Source organism: Mytilus galloprovincialis, chromosome 4 (genome assembly GCF_965363235.1).
Source record: "Mytilus galloprovincialis chromosome 4, xbMytGall1.hap1.1, whole genome shotgun sequence".
Classification (NCBI taxonomy): domain Eukaryota; kingdom Metazoa; phylum Mollusca; class Bivalvia; order Mytilida; family Mytilidae; genus Mytilus; species Mytilus galloprovincialis.
In genome coordinates this window covers 76,208,472-76,227,586 of record NC_134841.1, presented here as the reverse complement: position 1 = coordinate 76,227,586, position 19,115 = coordinate 76,208,472, and the positions used below count along the sequence as shown (strand labels likewise).

At 31.3% G+C, this 19,115-nt stretch overlaps 1 protein-coding gene across 1 annotated transcript; it reads left to right on the top strand.

Moving 5' to 3' along the window:
• On the top strand, positions 1 to 12,896 carry LOC143072977 (uncharacterized). Its single transcript, XM_076248168.1, has 8 exons — positions 1 to 256; positions 2,998 to 3,088; positions 7,483 to 7,559; positions 8,163 to 8,362; positions 8,934 to 9,068; positions 9,466 to 9,550; positions 10,109 to 10,304; positions 11,697 to 12,896. Exons 1-8 carry the CDS (start codon positions 185 to 187, stop codon positions 12,482 to 12,484), a joined length of 1,644 nt encoding a protein of 547 aa, XP_076104283.1. The 5' UTR covers positions 1 to 184; the 3' UTR covers positions 12,485 to 12,896.
• The last annotated feature ends 6,219 nt before the right edge of the window (positions 12,897 to 19,115 follow it).

The following is a 19,115-nucleotide window of genomic DNA, read 5'->3' as shown; positions in this document are numbered from 1 at the left end:
ACTCCATAATCAGGAAGCCGGATGGACAAATTTCTGAATAATCGACCCCAGTCATGAATCAGCATACGATCATTACATACATTCTTAAATATTCTAATTAGTCATGTAGCTTTTGCAACAAATACTGTTAGAAACTGCTAAAATTTCACCATTTGGTAGCTCTGGTCATTGGAAATATTGGAAAATGGCGGCAATAATATCAGGCTCAACTTTGTCAATGTTATTTTATGATCACTCATCTAGTCTTGGAAATAAGGTATATACTTAGAAAATAATCTTCTTAGTTTATAAATTAGTAACGTCAGATATTTCACTGATATACAACCTATTTCCAAAGGGATTTTACCGTTTTTCATAAGTGGGGCGAGTTGGTAAACAAGGGGAAAAAGAGGGGGGGGGGGGGGGGTTCTGATTCCGGATCTCGCTCACTGTTTTGTCTGATTCTCTGTACGAAGCCCCACCCCTTTGAAAACTTATGGGCAGTGGTTATTTTTCCCGGGTCCTGTTCTCACTGTTTTGTCTTATTCCCGTACTTCCCTTAAACTATGGCTACATGTATGTACGTAAGCTATTCTCATTTTTGGGATACGATTGCTTTCAAGCAATCTGTAGACTTTTACCAGTGGCTCAGGTCTATGCCCTTATGTCAACCGTTTTATTCTAAACACTAAGGAACAGCTTAGATTTGTATGATTGTCTTGTTCAAAAGTTTTGTTTTCCAACCGACCCTCATTGTCAATTTCTAGATGTAAGTCAAGACATGAGGCCGACTTTACTGTATCTGTAGTATCCTTTATCTCTAGTTCGATGGGATAGATGCGTTCCACATAGTCACCAAATTTTGAATTATTTAGTAAAAGAACATCATCTATATAGCGGAAAGAAGAGTTAATGGATATCGCTAACTTCTTATCTTTCTTCCTAAGAAGTTCTTGCATGAAGTCAGCCTCATAACAGCACACTCATAACATTTCGATCTGGATAAACTTTAACTCTCTCAAAATGCTTTAGCAAACAATTATTGCAAAATGATCAAATTATTTTTAATTCATGTCTCTACGTGTATAAACAGCCAACATCTTTTGTTCTACGATGACAATGTACTTTCCATTTTTTTTTTTATTGATTGTCCCACTTTAATTATAAAAACATCAACAATTTTGAATGTGTATGTTGACAATTAACATATACTTTCGTGATGTATATCATAGCTCATGTATAAAGTAAAATGAAAGTCTGAAAACCCCTACTTGTCTACATGGTCTAGGAGACAGTAACACATCTTTAAAATTCCAACAATCATGGGATCTTTTCTATGTATGTCTGCTACTGAGGGTTAATGTTGTTGCATAATTTTAAATCATATGCATCATTTAATTTAGTCCACATCGTAGAGCTTTAACTACAACACCCCTTCAGGCGAAATGGAGTCTTCCAAGTTCCATATTATCGTTTCGAGTTGTCTCCCTTCTGGAAGTAAATTCCGTCAATTCTGAGAGATCAAAATATACGATACAAATTAACTCATTCTGTCAATAAACGTCGTATTATATTAAAAACAATCGCAATTTAAACCGAGGGATGTGTACTGACCCAAAGGAAATTAAATATTTAAAGAGTTAGGAATGGGATTCCTCCTCGAATTAACGTAGGAAAATAGGTGATAAGATTATAAAGATACGAAGTGAAATACCTTCTATCGTGACTGTTGTGGAAAGTAAACTTGGAATTGATAGTACAAAAATAAAACACAATAGACCTAAGTACATTGTTCATACACTTGTATCAGGGATTGACTATTTGTAACTATTCAGATTATGTAAATTACATTTTACATGTGCAGTTGTCTTGAATTAGTTTTGAAAATAATATTATCCAGCTACATCATCTGTAAACATGTGTCAATGAAAAAAATGGCAATCGTATCCCTCAGAGCAATCTGCTCTTTTTTTTAATTTCCGTGTCTCGCTAGACTTCATTTCCTGGCTTCATGGCACAATAATTTGACTTTCCCTTGTCCCGCTTACAAAAAATCGGCAATCCCGTTTCACATTTAGACCAATGAGACCCACAAACAAGAATGGGTTGATTTTTATTGAAGTTGGAGCAAGTTGGTGAAAAAGTGGGGCAATTTGGTGTGGGGCGATTTGTTATGGATTCTCCTCGTCATATGTCAATTCACCAAAAACAGACCTATATTATACACACCCATAGCCATGAGCATTTGTACCAAACCCCTCCCCTTTGAAAACTAAGGCCAAATAAAAAAGTATGTGTGGTTCCAGTTACATCTGAAAAAAAGTTAGGGTAGGTAGGTAGGGATTTTTTTTTATTTTATGTTTTTTTTTACATTGAGTCTATATGGAAGCAACATTCTGACTTTAACAGTGCTTAATGAAAAATGACAATAAAATCTTTAGGGTAGGCTATTTTTGAGCCGAAAAAGTAGGGACGGTAGGGTTACTGGAACCACACATATATTTTTATTTGGCCTAATAGGCAGTGGTTATTTTGCCGGCTTTGGCAAAATAGCCTCCTTGGGGCTATATTCCTGGTTCCAGCAAAATAGCAATATATATGTAGAGTTTTGCTATTTTGCTGGTCTTAATTAAGATTAAAATAGAAATATATAAATTAAAAATAGAAAAAAATTAGAAACATACACATGGATAAGAAGTCTTTATACAAATATGAAAACATTTTAAAATGATTTATACAATCGTGCATATCAAAATTGATTTTCTTTACTTTAATAAGAAGGCTCTAAACACATATCTTCTAAAATCATTTTAAAGAAGCATAAATATTAAAACTGATACTAGTTTTCTTTTCTTTAATTGGAAGTCTGTTTAGATGTCTTTTTATTTTTTTATATCATACACATATGCCATGTATGCAAATCATTCGAACCTATATACAAAATTGATGTTCAAACGAAGTAAGTTTAGATTTACGCATATCAACCATAGTAAGGACAACTGCTTCTTTCTTTTGCAGGAAGGATTATTAACAGGAAAAGTGATCAGCCGTGTTAAAGATACAATAAGTGACTCCCAGATAAACAATGTTCGTGTGGAAACCAAGATTTGTAAGTTCAGTGGCACTTCACATTTGTTTAAAATAAATACAATTTGATTTTATAAGTTTATTTGTGTATGAGCCTTGTTCTGGCAGTTATGAAATGTAATATAATCATACATTTTATATTTAACTCCAGCTTGTTTTGAGGATTCTTCACTTTAAAGGATGTGGACAAGTACATGTAGGTTTGGAATTTGAATTTTTATACGACCGCAAAAATTTTAATTTTTCGTCGTATATTGCTATCACATTGGCGTCGTCGTCCGAATACTTTTAGTTTTCGCACTCTAACTTTAGTAAAAGTGAATAGAAATCTATGAAATTTTAACACAAGGTTTATGACCACAAAAGGAAGGTTGGGATTGATTTTGGGAGTTTTGGTTCTAACGGTTTAGGAATTAAGGACCAAAAAAGGGCCCAAATAAGCATTGTTCTTGGTTTTCGCACAATAACTTTAGTTTTAGTAAATTTTTTATAGAAATCAATGAAATTTAAACACAAGGTTTATGACCTCAAAAGGAAGGTTGGTATTGATTTTGGGAGTTGAGGTCTGAACAGTTTAGGAATTAGGGGCCAAAAAGGGGCCCAAGTAAGCATTATTCTTGGTTTTCGCACCATAACTTTAGTTTAAGTGAATAGAAATCTATGAAATTTAAACACAAGGTTTATGACCACTAAAGGAAGGTTGGGTTTGATTTTGGGAGTTTTGGTCCCAACAGTTTAGGAATAAGGGGCCCAAAGGGTCCAAAATTGAACTTAGTTTGATTTCATAAAAAATTGAATAATTGGGGTTCTTTGATATGCCGAATCTAACTGTGTATGTAGATTCTTAAGTTTTGGTCCCGTTTTCAAATTGGTCTACATTAAGGTCCAAAGTGTCCAAAATTAAACTTAGTTTCATTTTAACAAAAATTGAATCCTTGGGGTTCTTTGATATGCTGAATCTAAAAATGTACTTAGATTTTTGATTAAGGGCCCAGTTTTCAAGTTGGTCCAAATCGGGGTCCAAAATTAAACTTTGTTTGATTTCATCAAAAATTGAATAATTGGGGTTCTTTGATATGCCAAATCCTACTGTGTATGTAGATTCTTAATTTTTGGGGAAAGACGGCTTCAAGCCGTCAATTCCCTAATGGGGTTGGCCAGAGTATCATTCCCTCACGTCAATCATTTTGTTTTGATAGTTTGGAAACCCCCTAAAAATGTCATACTGAAATTGATGACAAGGAGAACAGATTGACTTTAAATACATTTTTTACACATTTCCCTTCTGTTTCTCGTGAAATTATCGTATATTGAGCTTTCCCTTACACTATATACGTTTCTTTTACAGTCCGGAAAAATCAGTATTACGAAATATTCTAAATATATCTAACCTAGTGACGTCATTGTTGGAATGCCACACAGGGATATCCTTTATTCATTATAAAAACCAGTCACAGTATTTGTATACTAATTTAAAATACGCCTTAATACGTATTTGTTAAATGTAAACCTAATGATGTTTTCTGTAGTGTAGATCATTCACACACCAACATGCAATGCTTTAATCTGAGGCTATAATCAGATAATTTGTAGGTCAACTTTCGCGGTAAACAATGTCAATGGGGATACATGAGATTGGGGAGAGAAACGACAGTTTTCATTGTTTCTGTAAAGTTCTGTTTTTAGAATCTTCCTCCAATTCAGGAACACCTCCATTGATGAGTAATTATACACTAAAATCAAAGTAAATGTTTCTGAACACTTAAAATGTGACATTTAGTATATGATAAGTAGTCTTCTATATAAAAAAATTTTGTGTACCAACATAATTATTGAAATGGTTAAAAAAAAAAATGAAAAAAATGAAATGTTGCTTTTTGTAGTTTATACCTATTGAGATTGGGGAGAGCAACTGCAGTTTACATTCTTTCTGTAAAGTTATGTTTTTAGAATCTTTCTTCAATTAAGGAGCACCTCAATTGATGAGTAATTACCCACTAAAATGAAAGTTAATGTATCTGAACACTAAAAATGTCACATAAAGTATATATATATGATAAGTAGTCATCAATTAAAAAATAATTTTGCGTACCAACATAATTATTGTAGTGGTCATTTTTTTTTTTCATTTTTTTTTTTAAATATTGCTTTTTGTAGTTTAAAGCTATTTATTCATGAATTTTACAGATATATCAAAATATGGGATCTGGAAACAAACTTCACACAGCTTATATCAATCATATTTGATTTTATAAGTACATGTATCCCTGTGATGAGAGTTGTAACTGGGAACTTTATCAATGGAAAATTAAAACTGAATAGATTTTTCAGTCCTCACTTTCTTGAGAATACTGTCACAAAAAATTGAGAATGGTCTTAGCCTGCCGTTCAGTTGTACATATTTAAATTCTAAAATCTATTGTAGTAGTTGTTAAATTCAATTGAATTTTAGATAAGTAACTCCCAACTTTAATCAAATGTTTTGATTTAGAAGGTGCAGATCTCATTGGTCCAAATTGTCTCTATGATGAATTCTTGACTAAGGAAATGAAATAACAATAAACAACAATTAGTTTCATTATTGTTAGCCTTTCTATATGTTCTGGTTGTTCTTTTGCTCATTCTTTGTTTGTAGACTATCAAAAGATACCCCCCTAAAAATTGAAACAATGGCCGTCTTTTCCCTCAGATCTCTTCAGCTCTTTGATTAGTCCCGTTTTCAAATTGGTCTACATTAAAGTCCAAAGGGTCCAAAATTAAACTAAGTTTGATTTTAACAAAAATTGAATTCTTGAGCTTTTTTGATATGCTGAATCTAAACATGTACTTAGATTTTTGATTATGGGCCCAAGTTTTCAAGTTGGCTCAAATCAGGATCCAAAATTATTATATTAAGTATTGTGCAATAGCAAGAAATTTTCAATTGCACAGTATTCAGCAATAGCAAGAAATCTTCAATTGCACAGTATTGTGCAATAGCAAGAAATTTTCAATTGCACAATATTGCACAATAGCAAGAAATCTTCAATTGCACAGTATTGTGCAATAGCAAATATTTTCAATTGCACAGTATTGCGCAATAGCAAGAAATATCTAATTGCACAATATTGTGCAATAGCAAGAAATTTTCAATTGGTTGGAGTTATCTTTCTTTGTCCAGAATAGTAGTTGAATCAACTTAAATCATTGTTTTATACAATATACAATGTATATTCACTTTTACTTCCAACTGATAAATTAAAACAGTCTTTACCATTCAGTGATAACAAGCACCTTTTGTTACATTTTAATATTTTATGATGTATTTAAATGAGTAGTTATTATTGCAAACTCCATTAGAAATTTGAATTGAGATCAGTTTTGGAAAAAGGGAAAGGGGGATGTGAAAAAAAAAATGGGAGGGGGGGTTAAATTTTTCTCATTTCAGATTTCATAAATAAAAAGAAAATTTCTTCAAACATTTTTTTGAGAGGATTAATATTTAACAGCATAGTGAATTGCTCAAAGGAAAAAAAAGTATTTTAAGTTCATTAGACCACATTCATTCTGTGTCAGAAACCTATGCTGTGTCAACTATTTAATCACAATCCAAATTTAGAGCTGAATCCAGCTTGAATGTTGTGTCCATACTGGCCCCAACCGTTCAGGGTTCAACCTCTGCGGTCGTATAAAGCTGCACCCTGCAGAGCATCTGGTTCGGACATGGGCTACTGTTCTAGTAAGGTTGTAATCCTGTATGTCCATACAGATTTAAATTCACATTTGGTGTAATAAAAAAATTGTATGCAAAATTCCTCAAAGTAAATATGTTGGATGTACATGTAGGGCATTTTAGAAGTCCCTTCTACCATCCCACATCCATTTTAATTGAGTAGCTGTAAGATACACAGTCTTCACGATGAACTGCTAAATCTACAGGCCCGGGGCTCAATTTTTGAAAATTTTTAGTTAGATTCTGTTGGCCTGTAGATATGATTTTTACAGGCCCGAGAGCAATTTTACAAGCCTGGGCTGCCTGGGCTGCCACTCAGCATGAAGACTGCATACAAACATTCTTGAATAGTGGCTAGCTAACAGCAATAAGACTTGACATTTTATTTTTTTAAATAAACACAAAATAGTAAAGTTTAAAAGTGGTTTATAGTTGTTTTTTCTGTGGATTTAGTTGTCATTGAGACATATGTAACGAAAATTGCACAACAAGAAAACATGCTAGATCACTATTATAGCCACCAACAAAGATTAGAATGTGACATGATTGATTGTCAGAGACAGCTACATGTACCTATCAAAAATTGCACAACAAGAAAGCATTTGAGATCACCATTATAGCCACCAACAAAAATCACAAATACACACCATATTTTGTAATTTTTACAAATTACCATATTCATAATGATTGGTTTTATATTTCAGATATCTATGGATGTACATGCCAATCCAGGTTTGAATCCTTCCATGATAATAAAGGAAATTTAAGTCACATTGATAAGGTAAACATTTAATTGAGATAGAGTTCTTCGGAGGCTGGGAATAATTGGTAGGGAAGAAAAGCAGAAAGAAAGAGGGAAGGGGAAAGGATTCTAAATTTTAGAATAAGAAGAAATTAACACTGATGCAGGATCTTTGGTGGACTAAAATTTGTAGACAACTTTTCTAGACACTGGCTACAACAGTATACAGGAAATTTCTTTGAAGAAACCATTGGTTTTAGGGTTTTGAATTTGTGATTTAAGAAAATTAAACTAAATAAATAACTGTAAGATGCATTTTGTAAGATATATGTTTCTGATTTCAACAAAGTCACCAACATTAATATCCTTGGAATAAATTTCCAATCTCCATTTGACTGTAACATTTTACAATCACAATTTTTAGGGCAGTTACAAATAAATGAGTCAGTTTCACTTTGTGCATGGCAAACAATTCATCTGGTTAGGTCATACCATGCGACTGATTTTGAGTTTTCCTGTTTGCTGAAAACTTCTGTCTTCATAATGTCACACACAAACATGAAATTTCCAAAACATTTAGTTAACAACATTAAGCATGTGTTTAATTATGTTGACAGTAAATTATTTATTTTTGTATTTCAGTCGACAATAGGATGGTATAGATATAGACACAATACTTCTCACAGAATGTCCATGAAAGAAAAGTCCATTCATCAGACACTGTTGAAGAATATACCTCCTGACAAACAAGAAAACTTCATCTTCATCCTATGTACCTCACAAAAATCTGAAAATGTTTCAACTTCTAACTTTGATTTTACAGTTTTCAAATATAGTATCAGGTATGTATTACCGTAAAGAAGGTTTAGGTTAAAATTCAGCCAATGATGAAGACATAGTGCACAACCAGAAGGGGAATGCACTGTCTTCAATCATGTCTACATTTTGCATAGCCAATATAATAAAACAACAATATTTTCATAATCATGCTGACTCATTTTCAAACAGAAGCTATAGAAAAATAATCTCGAAATATCCATTATTTCAGCTAAAGCATGAAACCCAAAAATAATTCTTTAAAAAAAATCATATACCATTTTTATATCAATCAATATGAGACGACAATTTTTTTAAAATTTGTACTGGTACTTTAAGAGTTCTTTCATAAAGCTCTTTGAAGATGCACAAACCAATTTCACAATGCTCTCCCTAAGTGTGTGATTGACATAAAAAGCATACTATTAACCGTAGCTGTCTGCATTGACTGAAAATATAATGACTTGACATGTTTACAGGACAGTCTTGCAATATGGGTTTTACAGTTGTCAATACCAAAAAATTTTAATTCTTAAATTTTAATAACATAAACCAATATTTTAGTTGGTCAGTTACTGAGATACAATTTTATTTCAGAGATAAGAAATATGCTGCTGTACCAGTGACTGTGATAAACCTTGGTGATACTACACATACAGACTATAAATGTGCTAAATCTTGTACGATAGACTATGATTCTGGGGCACTCGGGGATTTGTTGTCAACATTTGAGTAAGTGATGTAGTCTTACAAAGATTATTTAGAATTGTGGAATTTTTTGTTAGGATTTGAATGAAAGTACAATACATTGAGCAATTGCTGGGGTAGATTTTTTTTCTGTTTAGGTCAAAGCCAAGGACTTGCACCTAATGATTATACCAATCATGTAAAGAAAAGAGTGAAAAATTATCTTAGAAAAAAAATAAGGAAATTTTAGGGGCCTGATTTAGAATTTCAACTTTTCTTTTATACAGCCATGCATGCAATTATGATTAAAAACATATTTTTGCATTTTTGGAATTGGGTCAACTGCTGATAAAGTTTTTATGATTTGAAGAAATCAATTAACATACATTTGCATGCAGAAAGTTAATTTATTTAAATATATATTATGACATTGTTGTTTTAGACATGAATTGATTGGTACTGGAGATAGGACTTCAGAGGCAGCTGGTGTCCAGAAAATGGCTGAAAGTATACAAACACAACTACAGGTATTGACATTTTGAAATGTAACATTTGATGCAACTCCAGTTTAATGATGGCTTTTAGTCTTATCTCCTTTCTTCAAATATCTAGATAAAAGAACATGTGGTATGAGTGCCAATCAGACAACTTTCCATTTGAGTCACAATTTATAAAAGTAAACCAATATAGGTAAAGGGCCTTCAACACGGAGCCTTGGCTCACACCTAACAAACAGCAAGCTATAAACGGTCCCAAAAATGACTGGTGTAAAACCATTCAAACAGGAAAATCAGTCTATAAACTATATAAAAAACGAGAAATGAGAGACACTTATGAACCACATCAACAAATGAAAACCACTGAACAACAGGTTCCTAACATAAAAATGTCTAAGGAACTTCTGAAATATGTTTATATAATATTCTATTTTATGACTTTAAAAAAAAAAATATCCACTTATTCATAGAATAGGGCATCTATCCATCCACTATCTGTATTGAGCATTAAAAATTGTCTATATTAGAATTAAAGAGTTTTGTATAAAATATTTTTATGTTTGATAATTTAATCATTTTTACCCAAAGTGTCTTACATATGGAGTAATGGAGTCTGACCAAGAGGCACTTGAATTACAGTCAGAGCTGGAAAAAATGGAGTTACAGCTTCACCAAAAGATGGAGAAAAAACGTGCAATGAAACCCCTCCCCCCTAGTCCTACTTCACCTGAAATGCCATCTACAAGTCGATTGGTGAATGAAGATACTGCTGCCAGATCCAAACGTAAGGGTTCTTAGATTATACTGTTGGGAAATATATTTAGCAGCCTATAGATAGTTGGAGATTTGAACATGAATTAATTGAATTTAATTAGATCAATCATTGTAATGTTTAACAAAAGGCTGTCATTGCGGCAGCAAACTTGATATATTAACATTTATTTGTTTCCTGGCATTTTTCAATAGCACAAGAACCATAAATCCTGAACGGTGAAAGTGAAAATTGTCAATATCAAACTTGGCCTCCATTTTGTTATCAGTTACAGTAACAACATATCAAAACTTAAAAAGCTTGAGTTGAAGAGTTCATGAGTTTAATCATGATATGGACATAACTGGAAAGACCATTTTTCAATCTTTCAAGAACCATAACTGCTGCCAGTGAAAGTGAAAATCGCCAATATCGAACTTGACCTCCATTTTGCATCAGTAACAACATACTAAAATTTGTAAAGCTTTGGTTAAAAATTTCATGAGTAAATACAAGGACACAATCTTGTAAGAACCATAACTCCTGAATGGTAAAATGGTCGGTTGTTGTCTCTTTGACACATTCCCCATTTCCATTCTCAATTTTATTATCAAATTTTACCTTCATTTTTTCATCAGTAACAACATATTAAAAGTTTTGAAAAGCTTTGCCAATGTAATAAAAAGAATAACTAATTAAAGAATTCAAATATCGAAAAATATTCAACTCTAGACCGAACAACACTGATAATTAACTCATGCGCGTAGATTAGTTATTCTATAATTATTGAACTTGACCTCCATTTTGTTGTCAGTAACAACATATTTAAATTTTAAAAGCTTTGGTTAAAAGGTTGATGAGTAAATGCACAGACAACATTTGCCTGCTGTCCGACCATCCGCAATACACTCCGAAATCAATAACCAACCTTTTCGTCGGAAATCTGGTTAAAAATTGGGCAGCCCAATAGACCAACTTCTTTAGTAAATGTGATGAATGGACCTACATTGTATTGTTCCTTAAGATAATCCTTTTCCAGGTTATTTTACCGACTTAGAAGTCAACAGAAACTTGTAATTTGAATGATATCAACATTGTTCTATTTGTCACAATAGACAGATAAAAAAAACTATACCCTCATATTATAATAACAAGTCATAAATGTTTTACAATAAGGATGTTTCTTTTTAAAAAGTATAAGTCTTGCATTATATTTCAATATTTCAGTATTCACTTCTTTAGAAAGAGGTTTGGAAATTCTTCTTGAAGTATTATTCCCGTCATATTTCAATATGTGCTTCTCTTTAGAGATTCTTATTTTGAGGGGAAAAATAATTATAAAGCTATTCTCTTTTCTAAAAGAGTTTAAAATTACATTATGTTGGGATATGAAACTATATAAGTGAAATTTTATTTCTGTAATAGGTGAGCAAAAGAGAAAAGACCAGATGAAACTATATCCCAACTTGAGTGATTTAAAAGTTTCTAGTGGAGGATCACGACAGAGGCGCATGAGTGATGATAATTACTCTATAGATGTAGATAATGGAAAATCATCTAATTTACATACTCAAATAGAACAAAAGTGTCATATATTAGACTCTCCTATTGAAGTTACTGAAGAAACTCTTTCTAATTGTTCTACAGAATTTAATCTATCTGGTGAAAATTTAGCAGAACCAGTTCCTAATCATGTAGATGATAAACATATTGATATCCCATTTGCAGACAGTGAAGGATTTGATCATAGTCATTCAACTAAAGATGAAACAAGTGCTAAAAATAAAACTGATGCAAATGATGCTAAAAATAGAAATTCTGATCCTTTTTCATTTGTGGAAGGTATACTTGCTAATTCTAAAAGTGGCATTTTACAAAAGAAAATGAATCAAGACAAGACTGAAACAAAAAATACAAAACCTGTGTCCGGTGAGTCCGGAAGAGTGACAAGGTCAAGGAATAGTCAAGCATATGGAAATAACTCCGCTGTAAATCAGTCAGAGAAACAGTCTAGTGGTAAACAAAACAAGCCAGGTCAACAAAGGTCAAGGTCAAGAGAGAAGCAGACTACAAACTTGTCCAATAAAAGAAAAAATGACCAAAATCGTAACAAAGACCAAAGTGGAAATGGGAGTGATGAGGATATTTTTGACACAAAAGATGAAAATGGAGAAAATCATGTCATAGATGTTTCATCCTCTCCTGTTTTTTAATCAAATTGTAAATTTTTAATGTTGTCAAATCTTGTTCAGGACAAATCAGACATTTTATTGCAAAACTACAGACAAGCTGTATGTCATATTTATAGTTGAGTGTAAGAATTCTATATCACTAGGAAAACATATATACTGTGGATGCATCCATTTTTGTTGATACCGATTTTCGTTGATTGAGTTAAAAAATATTTTTTGAATATTTGATTTTTTCGGTTTTTGAGACAGTGCATAAATGCATAAATTTAATGTATTTCATGGAAAATCTAAATTCATGATTTACCTTGACCTTTGAAGTCCACAAAAATTGGCATCTCATAAATAATAATGAATCCACAGTTTACATGGTTTATGGAAAAAAAAAGAATGCATACATGTATCAGTTTGTAATACTGAAATTTCAAGAAATAATAGTTTGCTGTGCCTAAAAAAATAACTCTGATAAAATTTACATAAAACTATTAACAAGAACCATGTATCAATAATAGAAGTGTGCATTAACCACTCAAAGTTTGAATATGACATATAATTGTTTGTCTTTTGATTTAATTGCAAAGAACAAATTTCACTATTTATGATTTATAATTTGGCTTTGAATTTTAAAAATATCTTGAAGGTGATAAAATAAACAGATACAATGTACTTTTCAACTACACAGTCTACTATGGTCTAAGCCCAAGAATTTGCATCAAAATGATGTTGAATAAAAAGTGAACTTACTCCTGCACCACTTAGAAAACACCATATTTTCAAATTAAACTGTCACATCGATTATATTATGTTAGTTCACAGACACCACATGGTTTCTCTCTCAATTTATAGGTGACACTATTGTTGCAAGAAGGGATAAAAATGAAATACACAATACCAATCAAGAAAAGTATCTTTTTTCTCATTATATATGTGATTTTGATTTTTTTACAAAATTTAATTTTTTCAATAAATTGCAAGATTTAAAATAATTTAAAAACCATATATAAAAATAATTAGTTTTCAAATAAATTTTGAAACGCAGAATACATCAAAGAATATTTTCAAAATTTTATTTTTTTTAAATTTTAAATAAAGGGAGAGGGTCAACCCCAAATGTGCCAGTGCATTTTCCTAAAACTTGCAAAGTTTTACAATTTTGTGTTTAAAACATCTGTTAGTTAAGTAATTTTATCAGTCGCCTTATCAGTATGAAATGACAGATTTATAGCACTACTTAACCATTTTATAATTGAGAGAAGATATGAAATTTTCACTTTCTTGTGCATGGATCTACAACTGTACAATTAAAATTAGAAAATATTAATGTTCAGTTATGTCAAAAGATGCTCTGACAGTGACATAACTGAGAAAAAAAAATATGTCATGGGGAAAAGATACATATTGAAATTGAAGTAAATTTTTATACATGTAGTACGGTACCAAAAATAATGTAGCAAAATGATAATTTTATGTCATCTTGAATTTATAGTATTACAATGTATATTATTTAACATGACCTTATATGAAATGGTGCCTTTTAACTTTGTGAGTTCTATTATGACTTTGTTTATTTATAAATACCGGTAGTTTTGATTTTAATGATTTATGATACAATTGTGAAAGGAAAAGGGTTATAAATTTTGTATTTGACACAACTGTTCTTCTTCATTGAACTGTTTTTTTTTTTTCCTTCAAAACAAGATCATTGTATCTTCTCTAGCATTAAATCGAAATACATTTAGCTGCCAGTTGCGGATGTTCCGGGGGTTGGAACCCCCCCTTTTTTTTGGCCGATCAATGCATTTGAATGGGAGCATATAGTTGGAACCCCCTTTACTCTGTGTTGGGAATCCCCCCCTTTTTTTAAAATGGCTGGATCCGCCACTGGCTGCAAGTCAAATAATTATTTACTTCTTGTTTATTTTGAAGTAATTGGCGATTTTTTTATGTGGGAACAATAATTATTTTAGTTATCAGTTCAGCAGTTATACATGTTATATTAATCTCCTCCCCTAAAGAAAAAAAGATAACAAATATCTCAGATGTAACTGTTTTTGTTCAAAAAATATTTTAAAAAAGTTTGGGAGAAAGTATTTCTACAACTGTTCATTGTTTATTTCTAGAATCCTATCGTTCTTAGATATTCCTTAACCGGGATGGTTATATGGACGTACAATCTACACTACTTTAAAATAATTGGAGTGTTTTCTCAAAGCAAAACTTTTCTTTTATGTGTAGTGTTCTTGACTTTTATGTGGTAAAAACTCTTAGGACAATTCTTATCATCACACACTAGTTTTATGAACAAGGCGAATGTATTTCAAATGCATTCTTTAAACTTATTTTGTCTGGGAATCAATACTTTAATTTAAATTACATTACTGGTAGTCATAACTGTTTGCCTTATATCATGTTATATTGTTTAGGTTGATTTATATGATAACATATCACAGAATTTTCACTTTTTAATCAAATACTCAGTTAATAACAAAACCATATTGGTGACATCACTTTTATTACCCATTGTCTGTTGTTTAGATTATTCTGTTTTTATATACCATAAAGTATCTTAGTTTTGTTTAATTAGGAAAAACCTACTGGTAACCATGGAAACTAAAAACTATTTGACTGTTATCATGGTAATGTAAAATGATTATTAAACTATTGAGTACCAATTCATACATTGATTTCTCAAAATATGCGGCACCCTTGATTTCCATTTTTATCAGAAGTATTTATTAATTTGCTCAAATTTTCATTTAAGAATTGATTTAGTTGTGAAGAAATAATTTTGCTCAAAATTGAATTTAACGTTTTTAGCCAAATGTTCTTCATTTTATCTTACACTGCATTTTTGTACAGCATATCTGTTTTAACAAAAATATAAGGATTATTGACAACAATTTTACCCAATAAAGAAAAAAAATATTGTAATTGAAGAATACAAAAAACATGTACACTGTCAAAGGCAGATATAAATGAACATCTTAATCATTGATTAAGTAACATATGTTAGCAAAGACAAATTAATTAAGCAGAAAGATGTTTTTTGCAGATAAATGATAATGATGGAACTAGCAATAGGAAGTCACCTAAATTTTATATTTAAAACTCCTAAATTTCATGCTGGTAGACTTCCCTTCAGTGGATATCAGATTGTATGTAGGGTTGTCAGATAAAAAATAATTAAATACTGCTAAAATGAAAACACTTAAGTAATCTGTAATATAATTGGTCCACAAGTTACTTAAGTGACTTAGTGTTGTTGAATACACAATAAATATAAATATCAGTTACTAAAAAAATATTTTGCAATAATACAGCATTATTAAAGGGGAGACTATTCTTTATCAGTCAACAATCAGCATTTATAATTTGAAAACTAGCCCACACAACAAGCACAAGGTCAGATATTACATTAACTAGCAATTCTTAATGCAAATGATTATCTATGAAGTATCACTACGTTACAGGGGTAGAACATGAAAAGGTAGTAATTCTAAGTAGAACAAGGGCCAGAAATACTTGTGAACCTTGACTAAGTTCAGAATGTCGACACCTGACAAGCTGCTGTGTGTCAGTTATAAGAAGTTCTGATTTTCATGAGTTTATGGTAACCATGCATGCATGGGCATCCATGTAACACTTATTTTCAATTTCAAGTGTTGTTAATGTTCATTTGGTTAAATCAAGAGTGTAATGTCCAGAGGTGAACCTTTTGGGAGGAAATTACTCCACACAAACTACATTGATTTTAACAGAATTGTCTTGTGTGTTTCATTGTCAACATGGTTATATTAGTAAATTTTTTCATTAAAACATTGTCATCTTTGTAGACGTATGACCAATTATTTATGAAAATATATCAAATGCATTATTTAATACACCATAAAAATATCAAAATGAATATTTTCTATCAAAAATTAAGACAATTCTAAAACCATATTGTTTTCTAATTTCATTTTTACTTTTTTCATTGTTTACCTTACTGCTATATTTTTTTTAATTTTTTGTTGAATTGAATGTTATTTTACAAATTAATAATGGCATTAAAATAGTTAAATGTTTATTTTGTTTTTGTTGCTGTATAAACATCATAAAGACTTGATTGAACACATGCACATCTTTGAAGGAAGTTGAAGCTACGAAGAGCCTTCAACCTTATTGCTCTTTTGACTGATATTAGATCAGAGTATCATCTGTCAACATCATACACAAAGTCACTTTGATATTGGGATATTTATATAATTTCACATCTTTCAAAAAATATTGATTCTATCTGAAAACTTAATCACAAAACAAAACTCTGCAAGTTTTAACATATCAAACATTCATCAAAATAAATTTTTTTTTTTAATTATGACCTTCACTGCACATCAGTGAAGTTTGGTACATACAAATTAGCCAACAGAAGATGAATTTGAAAAATGATTTGATATGAAGGATCTTTATCTGAAATTGTTATACGCCCACTCAAAAAGTGGGGCTACAATGTATATTGCATTCACCTTATCTTAGTCAAAATTTACTCCTGTACTAATGAACAGAATGACTATTTGATCAGAAGCTTGATGTACCTGTAACTTGTGAGCACTTTTCAGATCTGTACAACATCAACTGCCTGTTGACAATAATTTGACCTTTTCAGTATGTTGAATGAATATGTAATTTTTCACAACACTTTTCTTTACTTTTGAATAGAGTATTTGGTCAGCTGCTTGACAGGGATGAGTTGTAATTTGTGAGAACTTTTAGGATATGTTAGAACACCCACATCATGTTTGCCAATACTTTACATCTTACAATATAGTGAATGAGTTTTAAATTTTCGACACATTTTTCTTATAAAGTAAACATTGTCCACCTTACCATGAAAATTAAATCTGCCATGCAGACATTTACAACTTACAATCATTTCATACACCAAATAGCTTAAAGTGTCTGAAAAAAAGACAAAAACACTAAAAGTAGACATTTTCTGCTGAACCAATAAGGTCAGATGAAACATGCACACCTTACAATCATTACATTCACCAAATACAGAGGCTCAATTGCTTACAGTATCTGATAAACATGATAAATAGACTTAAACCACAACCAGATGCTCCGCAGGGCGCAGATTTATACGACCGCAGAGGTTGAACCCTGAACGGTTGGGGCAAGTATGGACACAACATTCAAGCTGGATTCAGATCTAAATTTGGATTGTGATTAAATAGTTGACACAGCATAGGTTTCTGACACAGAATGAATGTGGTCTAATGAACTTAAAATATTTTTTTTGCCTTTGAGCAATTCACTATGCTGTTGAAAAAATGTTTGAAGAAATTTTCTTTTTATTTATGAAATCTGAAATAAGAAAAATTTATCCCCCCCCCCCCCCCCCCCATTTTTTTTTTTTTTCACATCCCCCTTTCCCTTTTTCTAAAACTGATTTCAATTCAAATTTCTAATGGAGTTTGCAACAATAACTACTCATTTAAATACATCATAAAATATTAAAATGTAAAATAAAGTGCTTGTTATCACTGAATGGTAAAGATTGTTTTAATTTATCAGTTGGTAGTAAAAGTGAATATACATTGTATATTGTATAAAACAATGATTTAAGTTGATTCAACTACTATTCTGGACAAAGAAAGATAACTCCAATTGAAAATTTCTTGCTATTGCACAATATTGTGCAATTAGATATTTCATGCTATTGCGCAATACTGTGCAATTGAAAATATTTGCTATTGCACAATACTGTGCAATTGAAGATTTCTTGCTATTGCGCAATAGTGGCAATTGAAAATTTCTTGCTATTGCACATACTGTGCAATTGAAGATTTCTTGCTATTGCTGAATACTGTGCAATTGAAAATTTCTTGCTATTGCACAATACTTTATATAATAATTTTGGACCCTGATTTGAACCAACTTGAAAACTGGGCCCATAATCAAAAATCTAAGTACATGTTTAGATTCAGCATATCAAAAAAGCCCAAGAATTCAATTTTTGTTAAAATCAAACTTAGTTTAATATTGGACCCTTTGGACTTTTAATGTAGACCAATTTGAAAACGGGACCAAAAATTAAGAATCTACATACACAGTTAGGATTTGGCATATCAAAGAACCCCAATTATTCAATTTTTGATGAAATCAAACAAAGTTTAATTTTGGACCCCGATTTGGACCAACTTGAAAACTGGGCCAATAATCAAAAATCAAAGTACATTTTTAGATTCAGCATATCAAAGAACCCCAAGGATTCAATTTTTGTTAAAATCAAACTAAGTTTAATTTTGGACCCTTTGGACCTTAATGTAGACCAATTTGAAAACGGGACCAAAAATTAAGAATCTACATACACAGTTAGATTCGGCATATCAAAGAACCTCAATTATTCAATTTTTGATGAAATCAAACAAAGTTCAATTTTGGACCCTTTGGACCCCTTATTCCTAAACTGTTGGGACCAAAACTCCCAAAATCAAAGCCAACCTTCTTTTTATGGTTATAAACCTTGTGTTTAAATTTCATAGATTTCTATTTACTTATACTAAAGTTATGGTGCGAAAACCAAGAATAATGCTTATTTGGGCCCCTTTTCGGCCCCTAATTCCTAAACTGTTGGGACCAAAACTCCCAAAATCAATCTCAACCTTCCTTT